We start from the raw sequence: 20,101 nt of genomic DNA on the forward strand, positions 1-20,101 counted from the left end.
AGTGGACCTTTCCACCATCTCCTCTGTCATCACTGCTCCAAAAGCAGTAATGTGTAGACAGCAAGTTGGGATAGGCCTATGATCCACTCCTGTTCCCCTGAAAACTCTACAACAAAGGATACAAACCACATTAGCCCTATAGTTATTTTCCCTCCAACCAAACTAATGGGAGAAAAAAAAGTAAGTTTGGTGGAAGGAAAAAGCCCATCCTTCTGTGTTAGCCAGCATGAGCCTGGCAGGACTTAGGATGTATTGTTATAAATGATTCACCACCATAGACTCTTTCCCCCTAACATCTGTAGAATTGTTTTGCCCAGCCAAATAGCCACTTGCAATACTAGACTGGCAGAGCACTCCAAATCCTGGGGCTGAGGGACTGGGGCTGGAAATGACATCTTTATCTTTTACTTGTCACTTTTTTAAATGGTAGGATTTCTTCTTCTTCTGGTGTTTAATGGTGAATCAAGGCCAAGAGAAGGCCCTATTATCGCCACCTACTGTCAACCTTGTGTAACAACTCATTCACAACCTTTCATAAAGTTTAGTGTCTTTAACAAAGTCCCTGGGCTCCTGCTGGGAGGAAGGGCGGGATATAAATAAATAAATAAACCAACTGCCAAATAATCTTACGTACCAAGCCCCAGAGGCTTTTGTCTCAAAGGGCCAAGCCCATATTCAGGTTTCTAATTCCCAAAGCACTAAGCTTTTTGAGGAGAGACTCTCTAGCTTCCACATACCTAATACAATCCCAAATAACATGATCCACCATTTCCACCACCCCACAGAGCTCACAGTCCATACATTTGAACAAACCACTCCTAAGAGCACAGTGGCCCTTTAGGACTGTAAACATACTAACCTGTCTCTGTCGTCCTTTCAAATTAAAAACTCTAAAGTCCTTCAAAGTTGGATAAAAGAAAAACACCCACTGACCCATAGTTTCCATCTCCCACTGCTCCTGCCACTCACTCAGCATCAACAGTTAAACCCTACTTCTGATTTCCAAAATGGACAGAGGCAACACAAAATCAGTGCTCCTCTGTTCCAATACCTTCTTAGCCACCTGATCAACTATCTGATTCCCAACAATGCCCACATGAGCTGGGATCCAACAAAACTGAACTTGGATACCCAAATGCACCAGTTCAGTATTCAACCTCCAAATCTCACTCACTATACTACTTTTACATCCTATACCACCATTCTGAATAGCCAACAAACCTGACAATGAGTCTGAAAACGCAACCACCCAATCAGGTGTTGGTAGGATTTCTACACTGAAATTGCAGCATGCCGTTGTTGTTGTTACATGCCTTCAAGTCGATTCTGACTTATGGCGACCCTATGAATCAGTGACCTCCAAGAGCATCTGTCATGAACCACCCTGTTCAGATCTTTAAGTTCAGGTCTGTGGCTTCCTTTATGGGATCAATCCATCTCTTGTTTGGCCTTCCTCTTTTTCTACTCCCTTCTGTTTTTCCCAGCATTATTGTCTTTTCTAGTGAATCATGTCTTCTCATTGCGTATCCAAAGTATGATAACCTCAGTTTCATCATTTTAGCTTCTAGTGACATTATCGTCTTTTCCAGTGAATCTTATTATGTGTCCAAAGTACGATAACTTCAGTTTACTCATTTTAGCTTCTAGTGATAGTTCTGTTTAATTTGTTCTAACACCCAATTATTTGTCTTTTTCGCAGTTCATGGTATGCACAAAGCTCTCCTCCAACACCACATTTCAAATGAATTGATTTTTCTCTTATCTACTTTTTTCACTGTCCAACTTTCACATCCATACATAGAGATCGGAAATACCATGGTCTGAATGATCCTGACTTTAGGTTTCAGTAATACATCTTTGCATTTGAAGACATTTTCTAGTTCTCTCATAGCTGCTGTCCCCAGTCCTAGCCTTCTTCTGATTTCTTGACTATTGTCTCCATTTTAGTTAATGACTGCCAAGGTATTGATAATCCTTGACATGTTCAGTGTCCTCATTGTCAACTTTAAAGTTACATAAACCTTCTGTTGTCATTACTTTAGTCTTTTTGACGTTCAGCTGTAGTCCTGCTTTTGTGCTTTCCTCTTTTTCATCAGCATTCATTTCAAATCATTACTGGTTTCTGCTAGTAGTATGGTATCATCTGAGTATCTTAAATTATTGATATTTCATCCTCCAATTTTCACACCTCCTTCATCTTGGTCCAATCCTGCTTTCCGTATGATATGTTCTGCGTACAGATTAAACAAATAGGGTGATAAAATACACCCCTGTCTCACACCTTTTCCAATTGGGAACCAACCAGTTTCTGTATATTCTGTCCTTCCAGTAGCCTCTTGTCCAGAGTATAGGTTGCGTATCAGGACAATCAGATGTGTGGCACCCCCATTTCTTTTAAAGCATTCCTTAGTTTTTTATGATCTACACAATCAAAGGCTTTGCTGTAATCTATAAAGCACAGGGTGATTTTCTTCTGAAATTCTTTGGTCCGTTCCATTACCCAACGTATGTTTGCGATATGATCTCTGGTACCTCTTCTCTGTCTTCCCTACATATTTCTAATCTCAGATACACCACCTGCTTTACAGTTGCTCATTGGTGAGGATTGAGGAAAGGGTGTTCACTACAGTCTCAGTCAGTAGCACTCTTGTCTTTCTGATGATTTATTTCAAAAGTTTCAAGACTGATGATCCTAACACCTGTACACCAGCCTCTCTACCCAGAAAAGGTTGCGGGTGCTCAAAGCACTCCCACAATGCGGTTCCAATTAAGCCTATTCTCACACACAGGAAGAGAAGATCCACATTGTTTGTCCATTAGCCTCAACTCACTCACCAAACGTCACAGCTTCACCGTTTCATCTGCACCATACTACCGGGGGTGGAACAAAGCAGCCGTCCTCCCTTAGAAGTATTGCTATAATCCCTCCCTCCAGGTCTTTCAGGATGCGGCCACGGCTCTTTCAAACTTCACTTACGAAGATCTCTTTCGGGGCGGGGCGTTAATCGTTTGTACGCCCAGCGCAGTCGCCGCCGTCTCTCCTTGATCCCGCCCACGCGCTTCTGCCATCCAATCAGCTGCCGGTTTTGTAGTGCCCGGCTGGGCCCGGCAGCGCCCTGCACCGCCTCTTTCACCACTGCCACGGCCTTGGCCGGCAGCTTCTGAGGGGAGGAAGCGGAGTGGCAGCGGCGGCCAGACACCCCCGACAACAACGTTACCACTACCCTGAATGACCGAGCTTTGGTGAAGATGAACATTATGGATTTCAATGTGAAGAAGCTGGCAGCCGACGCCGGCACTTTCCTCAGTCGCGCCGTGCAGGTAACGGGGAAGGCTGAGGGGAACTGCCATGGCCTGGCCTGGCCTGATGGCTTGACTTGCTTCGCCCGAGTAGGGCGGTTCCCCCGGCTCCGGAGAGCGAGTCAGGAGCTGTTTGGGCCGTTGGTGCGCGCGCTCTCCGCTCACGCCACCCCTTCGCATTTTACGCTGAGCCCGGCCTGTGAGCCTTTTGCAGAGGCCGAGGCGCCCCGTTGGTAAGCGAAGTCATCGAGGCAGGAGTCTTGTCAGGTCTTGGCTCTGGCGTCTCATCCTCCCCCTTATCCGCCTTCGTGAGGGACTGCGGTGCCTCCCTGTGAAGATCAGTGTGTGTGTGTGTGTGTGTGTGTGTGTGTGTGTGTGTCGGTCAGGAGGGGGTTGTTGAGGGTATCTTGTTGCCTTTCCTCTGCCTCTCCTGGGCCTTAAGAGGCCTCAGGCCGGCTGTCCTTTCGGCGTCTGGGCGGTGGTGGGTGTGACTGGTCTGAACGCAGCTGTTCCGCTGCCCGCCGCCGGCCTTAAGTGCTTACACAAGATCTGTCTCTTCTGCACCACCGCTATCCCCCTCCCCGGCCCAGTTTGTTACTTAACTTCATTTAGCGCAAACAAAAAGAGAGAAAAAGAGAAGGGGCCTGCTTAAAATCTTGTATATAGCAAGTTTTGTCTGTAGGTAAATACGTACTTACAGTGCGCCCTTCTAGGGCTAGGAGCTCTTAGAATGCCTACTGTTCCCAGTTTGGAGGAGTGAAAATAAAAGGATAATAGGGGACTATATTGTGCCTGCAAGCTGGAAAGACCCAGTCTCTTGTTTCGTGCGTGTATCCTTTTGTAACTGCTGTAAAAAAGAAAACGTGTGTGCCTTTTTAACTGAAATTTTAAGGTGAAATGCAAAGATAACTGCACCTGTGAATAAAAAAAGACAAGTATGAATCTCTGCACAGGACACCAGGGTTACATATCACTTTTGTTATGTGCCTTCAAGTCGATTACGACTTATGGCGACCCTATGAATCAGTGACCTTCAACAGCATCTGTCATGAACCACCCTGTTCAGATCTTGTAAGTTCAGGTCTGTGGCTTCCTTTATGGAATCAATCTATCTCTTGTTTGGCCTTACTCTTTTTTTGACTCCCTTCTGTTTTTCCCAGCATTATTGTATTTTCTAGTGGATCATGTGTCCAAAGTACAATAACCTCAGTTTCATCATTTTAGCTTCTAGTGACAGTTCTGTTTAACTGGTTCTAACACCCAATTATTTGTCTTGTTTGCAGTCCATGGTATGCGCAAAGCTCTTCTCCAACACAACATTTCAAATATGTTGATTTTTCTCTTATCCTCTTTTTTCACTGTCCAACTTTCACATCCATACATAGAGATCGGGAATACCATGGTCTGAATGATCCTGACTTTGGTGTTCAGAGATACATCTTTGCATTTGAGGACCTTTTCTAGTTCTCTCATAGCTGCTCTCCCCAGTCCTAGCCTTCTTCTGATTTCTTGACTGTTGTCTCCATTTTGGTTAATGACTGTGCCAAGGTATTGATAATCCTTGCCAAGTTCAATGTCCTCATAGTCAATTTTAAAGTTACATAACTTTAGAAAGCTTTATATTGCAAATTAAAATGCCTGCCTTATTCTGTTTCCTCCTTACTTCAAAAGAAATGGTAGCCCTTTTTATGTGTGATCCATGATGTGAACACATGAGGAGTGGAGAGGGATTGTGTCCTTTGGTTTGACCACTCCACATCCATCCAGAATTTTGACCAGAGTGAGGTTGTGGGATGACCTTTAAAGGTACAGCCCTGATCCCTGCAGTCGTTATTGGGTGAATTCTGCTTTTATGCCTGGATTTTGTATCAAACTTCTCCTTGCATCAGACTTCCTGTATTTTGTAATAATTACTACAGAACATCAGTATGTAGACCTTCCACTGCATGTTAAAAGTTACACTTAATACCAGGGTCATGTTTCATATCCGACACTGTTTAATTAGAAGTTACATAGTAAGTATAGCTTCCAGAAAGTGGTGCATTAATTTCCCCTCTGCCTCTACCCCAAAGAGTATCAGCTTATTTATCTGTTCATTTTATTGAGTTGACCACTCTGCTCACGTCAACTTGTCAAAACTTTCAGCTCCTCCTACATGCTCTGCCTGTGGAAGCTCCTCCTATCAATCATGCAAGTTGAATGGAAGTGCCATGTTGTAAGGGAGCCTATTCTAAATACTTGATGCTGAGGACAAACTGTGTGTGTGTGTGCTGTTGCCTTTGTGCCCTACTTGTAAGCATCACAGACACAATTTCCAGAGTTTGATGTTTTGGAACTTAGACACAGCCTCTGTGTTCGTTCAGTTTGTGACCTTGGACAAGTCACTTGTCTTCATCTGGTCAATATCCTGTTGAATAGTCTGAAATGGCTATTCTGTAGCCATTGTTGGAACAGGTATTGGGCTAGATGAAGACAAGTAACTTGTTCCAGGCCACAAACTGAATGAATACAGAGGCTGCGTCTTAGTTTCAAAACATCAAACTCTGTAAATCAGCTATCCTTACTAATTTCATTTCTGCCAAAGAAAAATGCCGGTTTTTATTTTGTTTCCTCCTGACAAGCTACCGTCAGTGAAGCTCAGTCCTCCTTTTTTTTCCAACTTAAAAAGTGAAGAAATGTTTGAAGGACAGCTGCTGTCCACCATTATCTGATAACTAGCTAGCCTGTCTCCACCATCTTTTTTTCACTAGGCTTTTGTGTAGGCAGTTGTGAACCCTATAGATCCACTTTGTGTTCCTGTACTAGCTCTGGCTTGGAGCCTCTAAGCTGAATAGTTCCTGTGCTGAATGGCAATCTGTTTTTGAGCCAGTGATATGGCCATAGATCTTGTAACCAAAATGGTGGGGATTGGGGTACAATGGTGCAAATATTTTTTAAATTTCTGCTTTCCATGGTTCTTTTAAAAAGTTAATATTTTAATGAAAAAATATTATTATATAAGCCATAATTAGATTAGTGTTTTCAAGTTCTTCTTTTCCGTGTGATATGTTTCTACATCTGTAGCCTGTCTTTCTTCACTAGCCCTGGAGAGATAACAAGGCAAACTATCTACTAATTTAGAGATTCTATGATGCATGTCTTGTGATGTTGAATGTGATTAAGTTTTATATGAAATAACTGTTTAATATTTTATTTTGCATTGGCTTCAAATTTGAGTTCTGACAACTCAGATCCATAAGTAGTCAAAGAAATAGGTTGTCATGGTAATGGTGTAACCACTGTCATACACTTTCCTGTTAGCTGCTTCTTACTATCTCTTGTACATTACTCCATGACTTCTGTGAAGTTGCATAGTGGTTCCTAGGAGGATCTGTTACATAGCCTTTTTGAGAGTTGCTATAAAATATATTTTCCCAGTGATGTTTATAAGATTTATTTTGTTAGATTTATTTTCCATCTTTTCTCCAAGGAGCTCAAGGCAGTATGATTGGTTCTCTTCCCCCCCCTTTATCCTCACAACAACCCTGAGAGGTAGCTTAGGCTGAGAGAAAGTGACTGGCCCAAGATCCCCACCCATAGATGAGTGAGGATTTGAACCTAGGTTTCCCAAGTCCTAGTTCAACACTTGAGCCATGATTATACCGTAGTGGCATGAAAGCTCCTCTGCTGCTATATATAGTGCTTCAGTTAAAAACAAATCAGGATGGTTAGCAACATCAGTAACAACATAACTGTTGTTAAAGGCAGCATTAAATAACCAATGAAATGAAATGAAAACCCACACTGATGATTTAAAAGCCTAGCAAAAATTAAAAGGTCTCCCAGTGCCTACAATGGGTGCCAGTCAAGACTCCCTGGAGAGAGAGTTCCACAAGTAAGATGCCACAGCTGGGAGAGAACTCTCTGTCTGGCTACCATTCATACCACCTCTGCTGACAGATTTAGGCTTTCCTTCAGGTACAGGTTTAGGCATTCCCATGTGTACCTGGGTCCTAAACTGTGGCTGCATTCGCACTGTACATTATTCTACTATTTTTCCACTTTAAACAGTCATAGCTTTCCCCAAAGAATTCTGGGAAGTATAGTTTGTGGTGCTGAGAGTTGCTAGACCCCAATTCCCCTCTCAGACCTGCAGTTCTGAGAGTTCTCTGGGAAGAGGGATTGATTGTTAAACCACTCAAGGAATTGTAGCTCTCTGAGGGGAACAGAGGCCTCTCAGTACCCTTCACAGACTACAGTTCCCAGGATTCTTTGGGGGAAGCCATGATTGTTTAAAGTAGAATAATAGTGGAACAAATGTATGGCGTGAATGTGGCCTGTGTAGTACTTTGAAAGTAGGTAAACATCAGCTCTTTGAATTTGGCTCAGCATTGTTGAGTTCAGTTGTTAGTGAGATGTGCTTCCAGTAACCTTTCCCAGTTAATACATAGTGTCTGTTTTTTTACTGAAATTTGAGCATACAGCACACTGTTACAGTTTATTCTGGGAGTAACCGGGACATGAATAACCATGCCCAAGCTCCTTCTGTGGAAGAGAAGTTTTAGTTGGTGCACTGCGTCAACTGGTGAAATATGTTCCATGCTGCTCCAATCTGGCTTTGTTGCTAAAGGTCTGTGAGCAATCCCAAACTGTAGAACTTTTTTATTTGGGGGGTGATAGGTCCCATTCACAATAGCTTGAATGCTACCTCCCTAGAGATAAACCTCCTTACAACAGTACTTCTGTTGTGACAGGATTGAGTTTCAGTTTTGCCTTCATTCAGTCCATTAACTGATTTCAAGTAGCAATTCAGTACTTTCACTGCCGTACCTGAATCGTGTGTGTGTGTGTGTGTGTGTGTATGTGAGAGAGAGAGAGAGAGGAAGTTCATATGCATAATAACACCCAATCCAAAATCCCTTAGCAGTTTTATACATATAGTAACCAGCATAGAGGTGGAAGTTCTATTAGCATAAGCATATCAAGGAATAGCCCCAAAGCACCCCTTTCTGGAATCTAGTCTCCAGCTGAGCAAAACCACAATAACACTATTTCCACCACCCCAATTCGGGAACCTATCCAGAAGTATACCATGTGGTTGATGGATCAAAGGCTACTGAGAGAGAGTCAGAAGAACCAACACGTAGCGTTCACCTGTCCTTTTTCTAATACAGGTCATCTGTCAGGGTGACCAAAGCAGTTTGTGTCAAAGCTAGACTGAGAAACTTCCAGATAATGGTTTTATTCAAGAGCTGGAGTTATATGGCCCACTGCTTGCTTGAGCATCTTGTTCAAGGAAAAGATATTTGTGACCAGATAATGATTATTACATTTCATGGGATTCAGAGAGCTCCTTCAGTGTGTTAGCATTAATTACCCACTCTTTGCCCAAAGGTCCCAGGGTGGATCACAACAATATAAAATACAATATTTTATGTACTACTCCCTCTTGCAAGGAGGCACTTGTCAACATACTTTGGTATGAAATCCTTTCTGATTGCATGCTGAGAGTAGGTATGGACTTTACCTGCCATTATCAGAGTCCATAAATTTGGGCTAGTTTTGGTAGGTGGTTATTTTTTGTGATTATCTAACCCTCCCACCCAGCTCACAAGAGGACAGTGGTCTTGTCTGATTTCTCACAGCTTCTAATGTCTTTGTGTGGTCTGACTACTTCTGAGTGACTATGAAGACCAGTGCAAGGTCAGATAGCTATAAAACGCTGGGGAAGGGGGGTGTCACTTTTTGGGACAGGGGCAAGCATATGCTAAAATCAAATATACTGTAATTCACAATCACACTCTTTGTGTGTTCTGTTCTAGTTAGTGCTTTACTTCTGTTTTGTTGAAGGAAAAAAATGAGATAATAGCTTGACAACCTGAGGATGCATCCACAAATACATTTTGTGATCTGATGCTGAAACCAACACAGTGTGCCATGCTGCTAACCAAGAGCTCTTCCAGTCTTTGCTATTCAAGAGCAGATTTAGAAGAAGGTTGGAGGTCTTTGAAAGGATCTTCAAAACAGTCCTTCCCAAAGAAATGCATTGCAGTTCAAATTTAGATGTTTAACATAGTAGCAGACATGGCATGACAGATGGTACAATGCAGCATTGCAAATAAAAACAGCAGCCATAGTACTATTCTGTGTTTCCTGTGCCTGGGATAGGGAACTGCAGAAGTCTGGATGAAGTGTTGGTATGGAGGGCATATTGGCAGATGCAGTTTATTACTTGCCTGGGGTGGTAGCTACTTGCCCCAATAAGTGTCAGAGTGTCACATTCCTTTGACACGTCTGCATTTGTGTATGTACCATTGTAATTCTAAGCAAGCTGTCTGTGGATAACACTAGTGGTTTAACTAATGTTTTCTCTTGTAAGATCTGACAACCATCTGTTGTAGAAAATAGTATTCTTTGTTTTATTTCAAGTGTTGCATACTTCATTTTTGAAGTACCAGGTACACAGTCAGTCAATTGGTAGCTTCATTTTCTTTCTGAAGTTTAAAAAAATAAAATCGATACATTTCTCTTTCTTTGATAATGTTTGTTATATTTCTTGTATTTGTATTGATACTAACAAAAGTTGAATGGCCAAGCAGTATCTTGAAAAATGGTTTGTTTATAGTTTACAGAAGAGAAACTTGGGCAAGCAGAGAAAACTGAATTGGATGCTCACTTAGAAAATCTTCTGTGCAAAGCAGAATGTACCAAGCAATGGACAGAAAAGATTATGAAGCAGACAGAAGTGTTGTTGCAACCCAATCCAAGTAAGATTTTTTTATTTTGCCATTAATAAGTTTTGCCTGTTAATATGTTGTGCATACACATAGGACAGCCTTGCATGTAATAGCTCAACCAGGAATTCTTTGGAGGCAAGTGAGGAAGGGTGGATCACTCTGTCAGCCTGCTTGGTTTCTGTGCTAGCTGTGGAGGGAAAAAAGGCCCTTCTGCCAAATAGCACAAATAGCAGTGGGCTGATGGAGGAAAAATAAAGTGACTGTCTCTCTGCCAGGTTGCTTAATAGAAGAATTTTTCATACTAGCTTGCTAAGGTATGAGAAGCCTGCATTTCCAGGCTTTTCTTCTTTTGTGGTCAGCAGGTGGTAAGCCTATTGACAGGCTAGTATTTTTTTTTCAAGCTAGTAATCTTTGGTGGCCTTTTTACTAGACTTTTCTGTTGACTGTGGAGAGGCTTGTGTTTGTAATCCTTACCTTCCACGGTCAGCAATGAAGCCTGGTTTCATGCAAAGTCTACTGGTTCAGAGGCTTAGTGCTGCTTCGTTATCTGCATAATGTTCAGTAACTTTATGGCTTACGAAATTAAGTGTTTGGTTTTCAAAGAAGGCTCTGTAGAATGATCTACCTCAAAACAAATGGCTTTGTTCAGCTCTGACTTCTAATTCTAATCTGAAAACAAAACATATGATTTATTGTGAACCAGGATGTGGGGAAAAAACTCTTTGAACATCAATCCTGTATCTTCACCCCAGCTACTGTTGAGATGTGTATGTATGTGGAGGGAGACATCTAACCAAACCCTGATTGTTCAAAGCTATAAGCTGCAACGAAACTGGTTTCCAGTCTGGAGCTAGTTCTCTGTGTGTGTTCCTTACAAAGTCTTGAGCAGTATATTGAATAAAATATTACCGGTTAGACTTCAAATACAGATTCCCCCCATAAAATCCTAATTTTTAAGAAACAGAAAAATGGCATCATTATTAATGACTATTGACTATTTTTAAAGTTTTTATAGAAACAATCATTATATTAAGATGTAATAACATGAAAAGAAAATCTCCTATGATCAGATGAATATAATCACTATTATAAGACTTATATGTCTGGTAATTATGCAGTTGAAAAAACAAATTGCAAATCTTCTCACATACTACTACTTCACAGCAGTCTGGTTGATTTTTGGAATTAATACCCATGTAAGCTATTTGTGCATTCTTACAAGAGAAAAAGCATCAACATCCAATAAATATTAGCTTTGCTCCTTATAGTCCTGAATTAGCCCAAGTTTTCTGAAAGACTTAACAGTATTTTGTAAGAAAAGAGACTTGGGGTGTGTATTACTTTATAGCTTTAAGTTCTCAAAATGATTCTAGGAGTTCACAAATTTATTACATGTGATTACAGTGTAATACCAAAAGGACTGAATGGATCAACCAGATACAGAGTAATCAGGGCCAGCGGCAGAGGGTGGCCAGGTTGGGCTGTGGCTAAGGGGCCCCTGAAGGTCCCCTCCTTAGGATGGGAGGGTGGTGCTCCTATTCTGTGATCCATGGCAGTGTTGGGTCCTGCAACCTGATACCCTGCTGCGGATTGTGGAGAGGGAGCTCTCAGCCCCCCAATACAGATAGCGCAGGCTTCACTAAGCCCACACGCATACCCCAGCTACCTCTCCCGTCAGTATGAATGCTGTGCGCACTGTGCATGCATGCCTGCGATCACTCAAGATGACAGCTATGCACACGTCATTCACACAACACAAGAGTTAGGTGGGGCGTGCAGGTGGGTTTATTAGCCCCGCAGTACCGGTATGGGGTGTGTTGGGCTGCGGCACTGCAGGTCAGGGGCAAGTTGGTGGCCAAGGGAGTAATGTACACATAATCGTTCTGGTGCTGTATGATAGCCAAGTGTAGGAATTCAATATATTTGGGTACACTGGGTTGTAAAAAAAGCAATTTCAACTTTTTCCTCTCCCCCTGTTGTGTCTCTCTCATTAAATCAGGTCTGGAGGGTCCACCAATTCTGTGAAGCAGATTTAGCAAAGGGGACTGGGGAAGGAGCGGTCACTGAATAATCTTTCCCTCTGTGTTCCTCTGACAGAAGCCTTACTGTCAGCTGAGCAAATCCATTGAACACAGCTGTATGTCTTGATGCAGCTTTCCCTACCTTGGTTCCCCAGATATTGGACACCAACTCCCAACATTCTTGACCATTGTTCATGCTGACAAGATATGATGGGGCTTGTAGTCCAACAACTGTGAGCTCAAGGTTAGCGAAGGCTATTGTAATGTTTTTCTACAGTGAATTTTGTAAATGTCAGCCGTACGCTGATTTTTTTCACTTGGCAAACCTTTTATTTAGTTTTGTAATGGTATTAAGTTCACAGTACCTTTTTGCCTTTATTGAGACTTTAAATTCATTATTGTGCTCATTCAGGTAAGAGGTGCAGTAAATCTTTGTTATGGGTACTGCTTATTGAGCATGACAGCTATATTTAATTCATTGGTTGTAAATTAATTGCTTTTGCTGTTTTGAATTAAACTATCATGCTATCTTATGCTTCAGCATTTTCAGCGGTAATGCTGTTTGTTCTTTGAACTTCGATCTTTTGAAGTTCATCTTGGTGTGTTCCGTAAATGATTACATGTTGGAAACTGGAGGAGATGTGTAATAAACAACCAACTTTAGGTTTCAAGCTAACATCTTTTTAAAACAAAAAATGCCTACCACCTGTTCTTTAGTTCGTGTTTAAGGATGAGAACTTACTTTCTAGGTACAGAGCTTAGAAAAAGTTAATTGGAAAATAAATTTTATAAGATGGTTAATATGCAGTCGTAGGCTAGGTAGCCATATTGTGTATTAAATCTTTGAATAAGTGTGTGCATTGAAGTGCCATTCTTTTAATAGTAGAAGACAGTTAATGGAAAAAGAGGCGAGAGGGGGTGTTCACTGATTGCTCAGTAAATTTTGAGAAACATAGGTTCGAATCCCATCATAACGCTACAATTACCAAGTTGTGAGCAACTTATTGGATTAGCCTCTATTACATCTCTAAAATGCAAAAAAAAAGTAATGTGCACACACACACACAGTTAAGAAGCTGAAAAAGGAGCTTTATAAAGCATTTGCAAGGAAAAATTGTTTTGGAAATAACTGCAGCCAAAGATTTAGCCAACTGGTTTAACCAAATGTGAAATTTAGCCCATATGGCTTTCAGTACCATTGCCTGTGAATGTGTAAGGCTACTTCAACCTCCATTTTCTGGTAAAAGAAGTTAATATTTACTACTTGAAGCAGTCAAGTAGTATTTCTCCAGATATTTTATATATTATCAGAGGTGTGGGCACAAACACAAGAATCACCCAGGGAGTGTGTGCTTGATTACTATATGCAAATATAATAATACAGTTAATTCTATAATATTGTGGAGTCTGATTGCTTTTAGTAATTCTGTAGTAATTCCAATATGACAATGTAGTTAGAAAAGTAAGAAACCATTAGGATATCTGGGATATGGCTTGCATGTAAAATTTGCAGCTGTTGAAGGTAGACCTTGACTTATAAGGTTTGCTTTTTGTGGACTTCTGATGTCCTTGATTTGCATATATAATTAAATAGCACCTCACATGCTGCTTCTGAACTTGATGCAGCAGAATGAGTTGACTGAAGTGGTAGAATGAACTATACCATTTCATACTGCACATGAAAATCACATTTTTGAACATTCTTCTAAATTTAAAAACTTGCTGAAAATCTTTCTCCCTAATATGCTAGTTTTTAAAATTTACTTAATTTTTTTTTGTGTGAGCAAACGAAGTGATATCCCTTTACCTGAAGTGTGAAATGATGTCTGTTCTGTCGCCTCATTCTGCTGCATGTATATATAGTAGGGCCCCACTCATATGTTGGGTTACGTTCCAGACCCCCGCCTAAAAGCAAAACCCGCCAAAAAGCGGAACTCCATCAATAAAATGGCGCCCGACGCCCAAAAAACGCTGTAAAAGCGGAACAAGCGCCCTATGAGTTGGGCCTTGCTCTAATTGAAAACCGCCGTATTAGCGGAATGCCAGAAAGCGGGGCCCTACTGTACCAAACCTTGTTCTGTATTGCTGAAAAGAAAAGTAGTAGCATAAAGAGGTCCTGTGTCTCCAGCCTGAGCGTTGGGGAATAATTAGAGTCCGGTTCAGTCTCTATATATGTGTTGGTTATTGCACAAAACAGCATCCTTGTTCTTGCTTATCCTTCCTGCTCTGTCATGTCAAGCTTATTTTAAGTCTTCTCCATTTAAACTGCTATATGTAGGACAGGTGTGTGAATGGTAATCAAATGTATTATATAGCCATGAGAATGGCTGTATACTATAGCCATTATGGATTTTTCACATTCTGCCATGTTCAACTGAAAATATCCTCCCATGCCATTCTGCTGCTTCCCATAAGCTCATTTCAAAACAAAACCTTACAGTGCTTATAGCCTTGAACTCAGAAACGCTTATTTAACAACCCCGTAAGTTTTCATGACAATACACAACACACTCAGAGATCCAAAGTTCAAAGTCTAAAACAAGAGTAAAATAATCCAGACCCCTGTTAGACTTTTTTCTGTCAGTAGTCTCATAATCTGTTGAAATTAATTAAAAATCAGCTATGTCCACAGAGTACCTGTTATCATATTAATGACCTTGCTCCATACTTAGAGATGTAAAATTTCCAGAAATTTTGAAGCCATGGGGGAAAAAACATTTTGTTGTTGTTGTTTTCAGGAAAAAATTTTTTTTTCAGAAAAATTGAAAAATGCAATATTAGCACTTTTTGCAGATTGAAAGTCACTTCGTTACTTCAGGAACATCAAATGTAATCATGTACAAGTTGGTTTTGGCGTAAAATTATCACATTTGGTATATTAAAAGTACATTTTATTCAAACAATTATTACAGGTTGGATTTACTTTTTAAAACGTTTACTTTTTTGTAACAAATGGATCTACAAGATCCTGAACTGTAAGGAACCTCTTTCATTTTGCCAGTTTATGAGGAGCAGTCAAAAAACAATTAAAAAAAAAACCAGAAGAAACCATCAACATTAATAACAAAGAAAATTATGTATGTCTCCGCTAGTCCCGAACAGTGTCAAGCAAACATAAAACATCCATTCCCATAAAAAGAACTGAGAGAAGGGGGGAACCAAGATTCAAGGAAACATTTTATTTATCATGTTAAAATAAAACATTCCATAATCCATTTTTCCAATTTTTTGAAAAAAATGGAAAAAGCCCGGGTTTTTTTCTGAATTTTCCCATTTTTTTTCCTGGTCCTCCACATCTCTACCCATACTCTGACCTTCATCTTCTGCAGTTTAAAAGTTTTTTTCTTTAAATGCATGGCTTATTTTTAATTAATTTAAGAAAATTAACATTGGAGTCTGTGATAGCCCAGGCATGCTCAGTAAGAACTAACTTTCAGTGTTGTAAAACCCAGATTAACAGATGTTTGGCTTGGCTAATCAGGGAGCAACACCCACATCAGACATTGATTCCACTTTAACCAGTCATAGCTTTCCCCAAAGAATCCTGGGAAGTGTAGTTTGTGAAGGGTGCTGAGAGGAGACTTCTATTTCCCTGACAGAAATCCAGTGGCCAGAGTAGTTTAACAGTCAACCCCTCTTCCCAGAGATTTCTAGTGATTGTAGCTCTGTGAAGAGAATAGGGCATCTCCTAGCAACTCTCAGCACCCTTTTCAAACTACACTTCCCAGGATTCTTTGGGGGAAGCCATGACTATCTAAAGTGAAATAAATGTCTGGTGTGGATATAGCCAGCAACAGTTTGGTTTAAATGTGGGTGGCATTCTATATGTGTCTGCTGTAGAATAAAAAGGTGGGGGGAACCCCTAAAAATAATGGTGCTGTTAACTATGTTTTCCTTTTGGAAAGGAAAGGGGCTTTCTCTCTCTCCAATTTCCTCCTTTCCCCTTCTTCCCTACCATCCTATCCTTCCTCCCTCCTTCTGCCCCTCCCTGCAAGTCCCCAGGTCAGTTTCACCAATTCTAAGCATGATTGCATAGGAGTAAATCCCATTGAACTCAGTAAGCATGCAAATGATAAAACTTGCGGTCTCCTCCTCCTTCCCCTCCCCCTTCTTTCCACCACTCACCATATGCTCAGAGGTACATGTTATCAAATTCTTCCAAGCTACACAGAAAGTGGATAGGGCTGTGAAGACCAACCCAAGTTGTGTTTGCATTTTACAAATTTGTAAGGCAGTATAATATCTCAGAGAGGCCAGGTCTCCTGCTCCCCTGGTACATTCATTATAGCTGCCCGATTTCCCTGCTTTTTAAAGTTTGATAGAAATATCTGTTGGCTATAAGTAAGTTCTTAAACTGCAAGGGTTTTTTGCCTATTAGTATCATTGGAAGAGATCCACATTGTGAACAGTCCACCTTCTGCAGTTCACTACCACTGATCTACATTTTGTGTTCTTCCAAGCTGTTAAGGATATCTCTTATTGTAATGTATGAGGATGAAGTATTTTTTTTAAAGTAACTACTTCATTAATTAGCATAATTTGGAAATGCTGATAGGATAGAAACTCATATTTGGTCTTCAATGTATTTGGCTGTCCCCTGCTCAACTGTTGCTTTTATTAAAAAGGAGCTTCAGACCTCTGAGCTTAGTCAGACAGGCCATCAGTTTGTGGAAGAGAGGTTGTAATATGTTTGAGTATTTGTGGCATAGTGGTTAGAGTGTTAGACTATGACCTGGGAGATCAGGGTTTGACTCACTGGGCGACCTTGGGCCAGTCACTGCCTCTCAGCCTCAGAGGAAGGCAATGGTAAATCACCTCTGAATACCACTTACCATGAAAATCCTATTCATAGGATCGCCATAAGTCGGAATCGACTTGAAGGCAGTCCATTTCCATTTTTCCATGCTTAAATAGACTGCTGCTCAATGAGGATGGCAAAATGTTGACAGATAACAAGGAAAAGGCAGAACTGCTCAACGCCTATTTTGCCTCCATTTTCTCCCAAAAAGGGAACAGTGTGCAACTCTGCATCGGTAGCAATCTCAGTAAGGGGTTGGGATTGCAGTTCAAGATTGATAAGGAGATAGTCAGGAAATACCTAGTTAACCTAAATGAGTTCAAATCTCCAGGGCCTGATGAACTGCATCCCAGAGTATTGAAGGAACTTGCTGATGTACTCTCGGAACCTCTTGCCATCATCTTTGAGAAATCCTGGAGAACGGGAGAGGTGCCGGAGGATTGGAGACGGACAAACGTTGTCCCGCTCTTTAAAAAGGGTAAAAAAGAAGATCCGGGGAATTACAAGCCGGTCAGTCTGACTTCAATACTGGGAAAGATATTAGAACGGATAATAAAAGAGTCCATTGGCAACTATCTAGATGACAATGCTGTGATTAGTAGGAGCCAGCATGGGTTTGTCAAGAAAAAATCCTGTCAAACTAATCTCATCTCTTTTTTTGATCGGGTCACTAGCTTAGTAGATGGTGGAAATGCTGTAGATGTCATCTATCTAGATTTCAGCAAAGTGTTTGACAAAGTCCCCCACAACCTTTTGATTAGCAAACTGGTCAAATGCGGACTAGATGGAAATACTGTCAGGTGGATTCACAACTGGTTGGAAAACCATACTCAAAGAGTGGTCGTTGGTGGCTCTGCTTCGGACTGGAATTAGGTTTCAAGTGGAGTGCCACAGGGTTCTGTCCTGGGGCCGATACTCTTCAACATTTTTTTCTTTTTTCTTTTTTACAATAATTTTTATTCAAATTTTCATAAAACATACAAAACAAAATCATAAAACATTCAAAGACAAAAAACAAAACAAAACAAAAATGATTAAACAAAAAAATAAAATGTTGACTTCCCATTTGTCACAGATCAAATAGGTCTACAATATATAACAATCCTGTCTCTTAAATTATATTATAAAATCACTTTCCTCCAGTAGTTATCTTAATTAATCATCAAATCTCATAAACATTACTTTATTCTTTCCACAAAAAGTCAAAGAGAGGTTTCAGTTGTTTAAGAAATATATCTATCAATTTTTCTCCAAATAAACATGTCGATTAATCCATCTCGTTAATAATAATAATAACCTTATTGTCATAACCATAGTCCAAATAAACATATTGATTAATCCATCTCATCAAAATCTGTTAGGTCCAATAATTTCAATAGCCATTATTCCATTATCCCTATTAATTCCATCTTCCATCTTCAATAGTCCTGTTAAGTCCAGTAATTTCAGTGTCCAATCTTCCATTATCAGTATTCCATAATAATCTTGCTGTCATAGCCATAGTCATATAATAAGAGTCTGATGGGAATTTCCTCTATCCCAAATATTTTCATGCCATCAATTCTGAATAAGTTGCTGAAATATTGTTGTAAAGTCATATCTCTGTTCTTCTTTTTTACAAAATGCACTGGCTCATCTCTTGAGAGTTTTTCCATTGTCACATGGCTGCAGTTAATTCCATAGATTTTCTCTATATCAAGCTCCATCACGTCATTCCAGTCCAGAAGATTATCCAAGCCATTGATAACTTTATCTCTAATATCTTCATTAATTTCTTCAGAGATAACGATAAATTCCAAACAGTAGATTTTATTTCTAATATCCATAAACTCCAGATCTTTTTCCAATTCCACATTTGTTCCAATCTCCAGGGCTTGTATCTTCCCTTTATTTTTTCTTTTCTCATCTCTCATCTCATTCTCCTCTCTCACAGGATCCCCTATTTCTTTAAGCTCCTGCGTCATTTTGCTCAGTTCAATTTTCAGCTCCTTACTGCCCTGTCGCAGGGTTTGTTTCGTTATCTCAATCTCATCCATTATTTTCTGAAACATAGTTACTTCCAGATTCTCAGCCACTTTCTTGATTGCCATTTTTAAAACCACCAAAACAAAACAAAACAAAAATAAAGAAGAACCACTTCTTATTTCAGCAACAATTGGGTTAATATTCCAGGCTTGATGACATCACAGTATAAACAGAGCAGCCTGCCTTATCTCTCTATGTTCAAGAATACAAAACAAATTTAGTTCCCAGCATCAAAACAGTTAGTGGCGTCGTGAAGAAGCAGATTCGTCAAAATAAAATAGACCAAAAAGAGAATAGTCCCAGACAATATAATGTTCCTCGGAATAGAAATCCCTCTTCTGTTTATATCTTTAGAGTGCACTTCCAGGACAGCTTTTTGCAACAGAAACAGAGATAAGCTGTTAATTTCGTGAATAACAGAGAAGAGTTATAGCTCACCCAGAAGTTCTTTAAAGCTGATTCATTTGACAAATCTCTTTTTGCTGCAACAATTTAAACCAAGTAAAAAAAATAATAGAAAGAAGGGTGCTTGCCTGTTAGTCCGTTTTCTCTTTGAAGAAAAGATAAATGTATCGCATTAGTCAGATAGAGCTTGTTCGGAAGTCCGTCCGGCATTGCTGGCTGGACCTTTTCTCATAAATTAATGAAATCCAGTCCTCCCAACAAAAACAGGCTTTTGAGGTTGATCTCTACGTTGCTCCCTCCCGGGAGAAATTTCATCAGTCAAAAAAAAAATGTTCTGACTGATTTATATCTGAATAAGCTTCTTTTGAGGCGGGAGCCCGTCTCAAAAGCAGGCACAAGCGAAGTCACCCTTCCCGGAAGCTCTTCAACATTTTTCTTCAATGACTTAGATGACGGGGTGGAGGGAAGCCTTATGAAGTTTGCGGATGATACAGAACTGGGAGGGATAGCTAACACAATGGAAGACAGAAATAAAATCCAAAGGGACCTGGATAGACTAGAAAATTGGGCTGAAATTAATAAAATGACATTCAATAAAGACAAACACAAGATTCTGCATTTAGGCCACAAAAACAAAATGCATGGGTACAGGATGGGAAATACCCGGCTTAGCAGTAGTGCGTGTGAGAAGGACCTTGGAATTGTAGTGGATCGCAAGTAGAACATGACCCAGCAGTGTGATGCTGCGGCAAAAAAGGCAAATGCGGTTTTGGGCTGCATAAACAGAGCTATAGTTTCCAGGTCGAGGGAAGTAATAGTCCCACTATATTCTGCAT

At 40.4% G+C, this 20,101-nt stretch overlaps 1 protein-coding gene across 2 annotated transcripts in view; it reads left to right on the forward strand.

The window, feature by feature from the left end:
• Window positions 1–3,039: 3,039 nt before the first annotated feature.
• The window catches only part of SH3GLB1 (SH3 domain containing GRB2 like, endophilin B1), a 39,589-nt gene continuing 22,527 nt past the window's right edge, over window positions 3,040–20,101 (forward strand). The window contains exons 1-2 of one of the 2 annotated variants that reach the window (XM_061633561.1): window positions 3,040–3,321; window positions 9,905–10,046. In XM_061633561.1, the coding sequence (XP_061489545.1) occupies window positions 3,250–3,321; window positions 9,905–10,046 (214 nt within the window). In that variant the 5' untranslated portion in view covers window positions 3,040–3,249. The remainder of the gene's footprint in view (window positions 3,322–9,904; window positions 10,047–20,101) is intronic. The other variant, XM_061633562.1, reaches the window with a different exon arrangement.

The sequence above is a fragment of the Rhineura floridana genome, chromosome 6 (genome assembly GCF_030035675.1).
Source record: "Rhineura floridana isolate rRhiFlo1 chromosome 6, rRhiFlo1.hap2, whole genome shotgun sequence".
Lineage (NCBI taxonomy): Eukaryota > Metazoa > Chordata > Lepidosauria > Squamata > Rhineuridae > Rhineura > Rhineura floridana.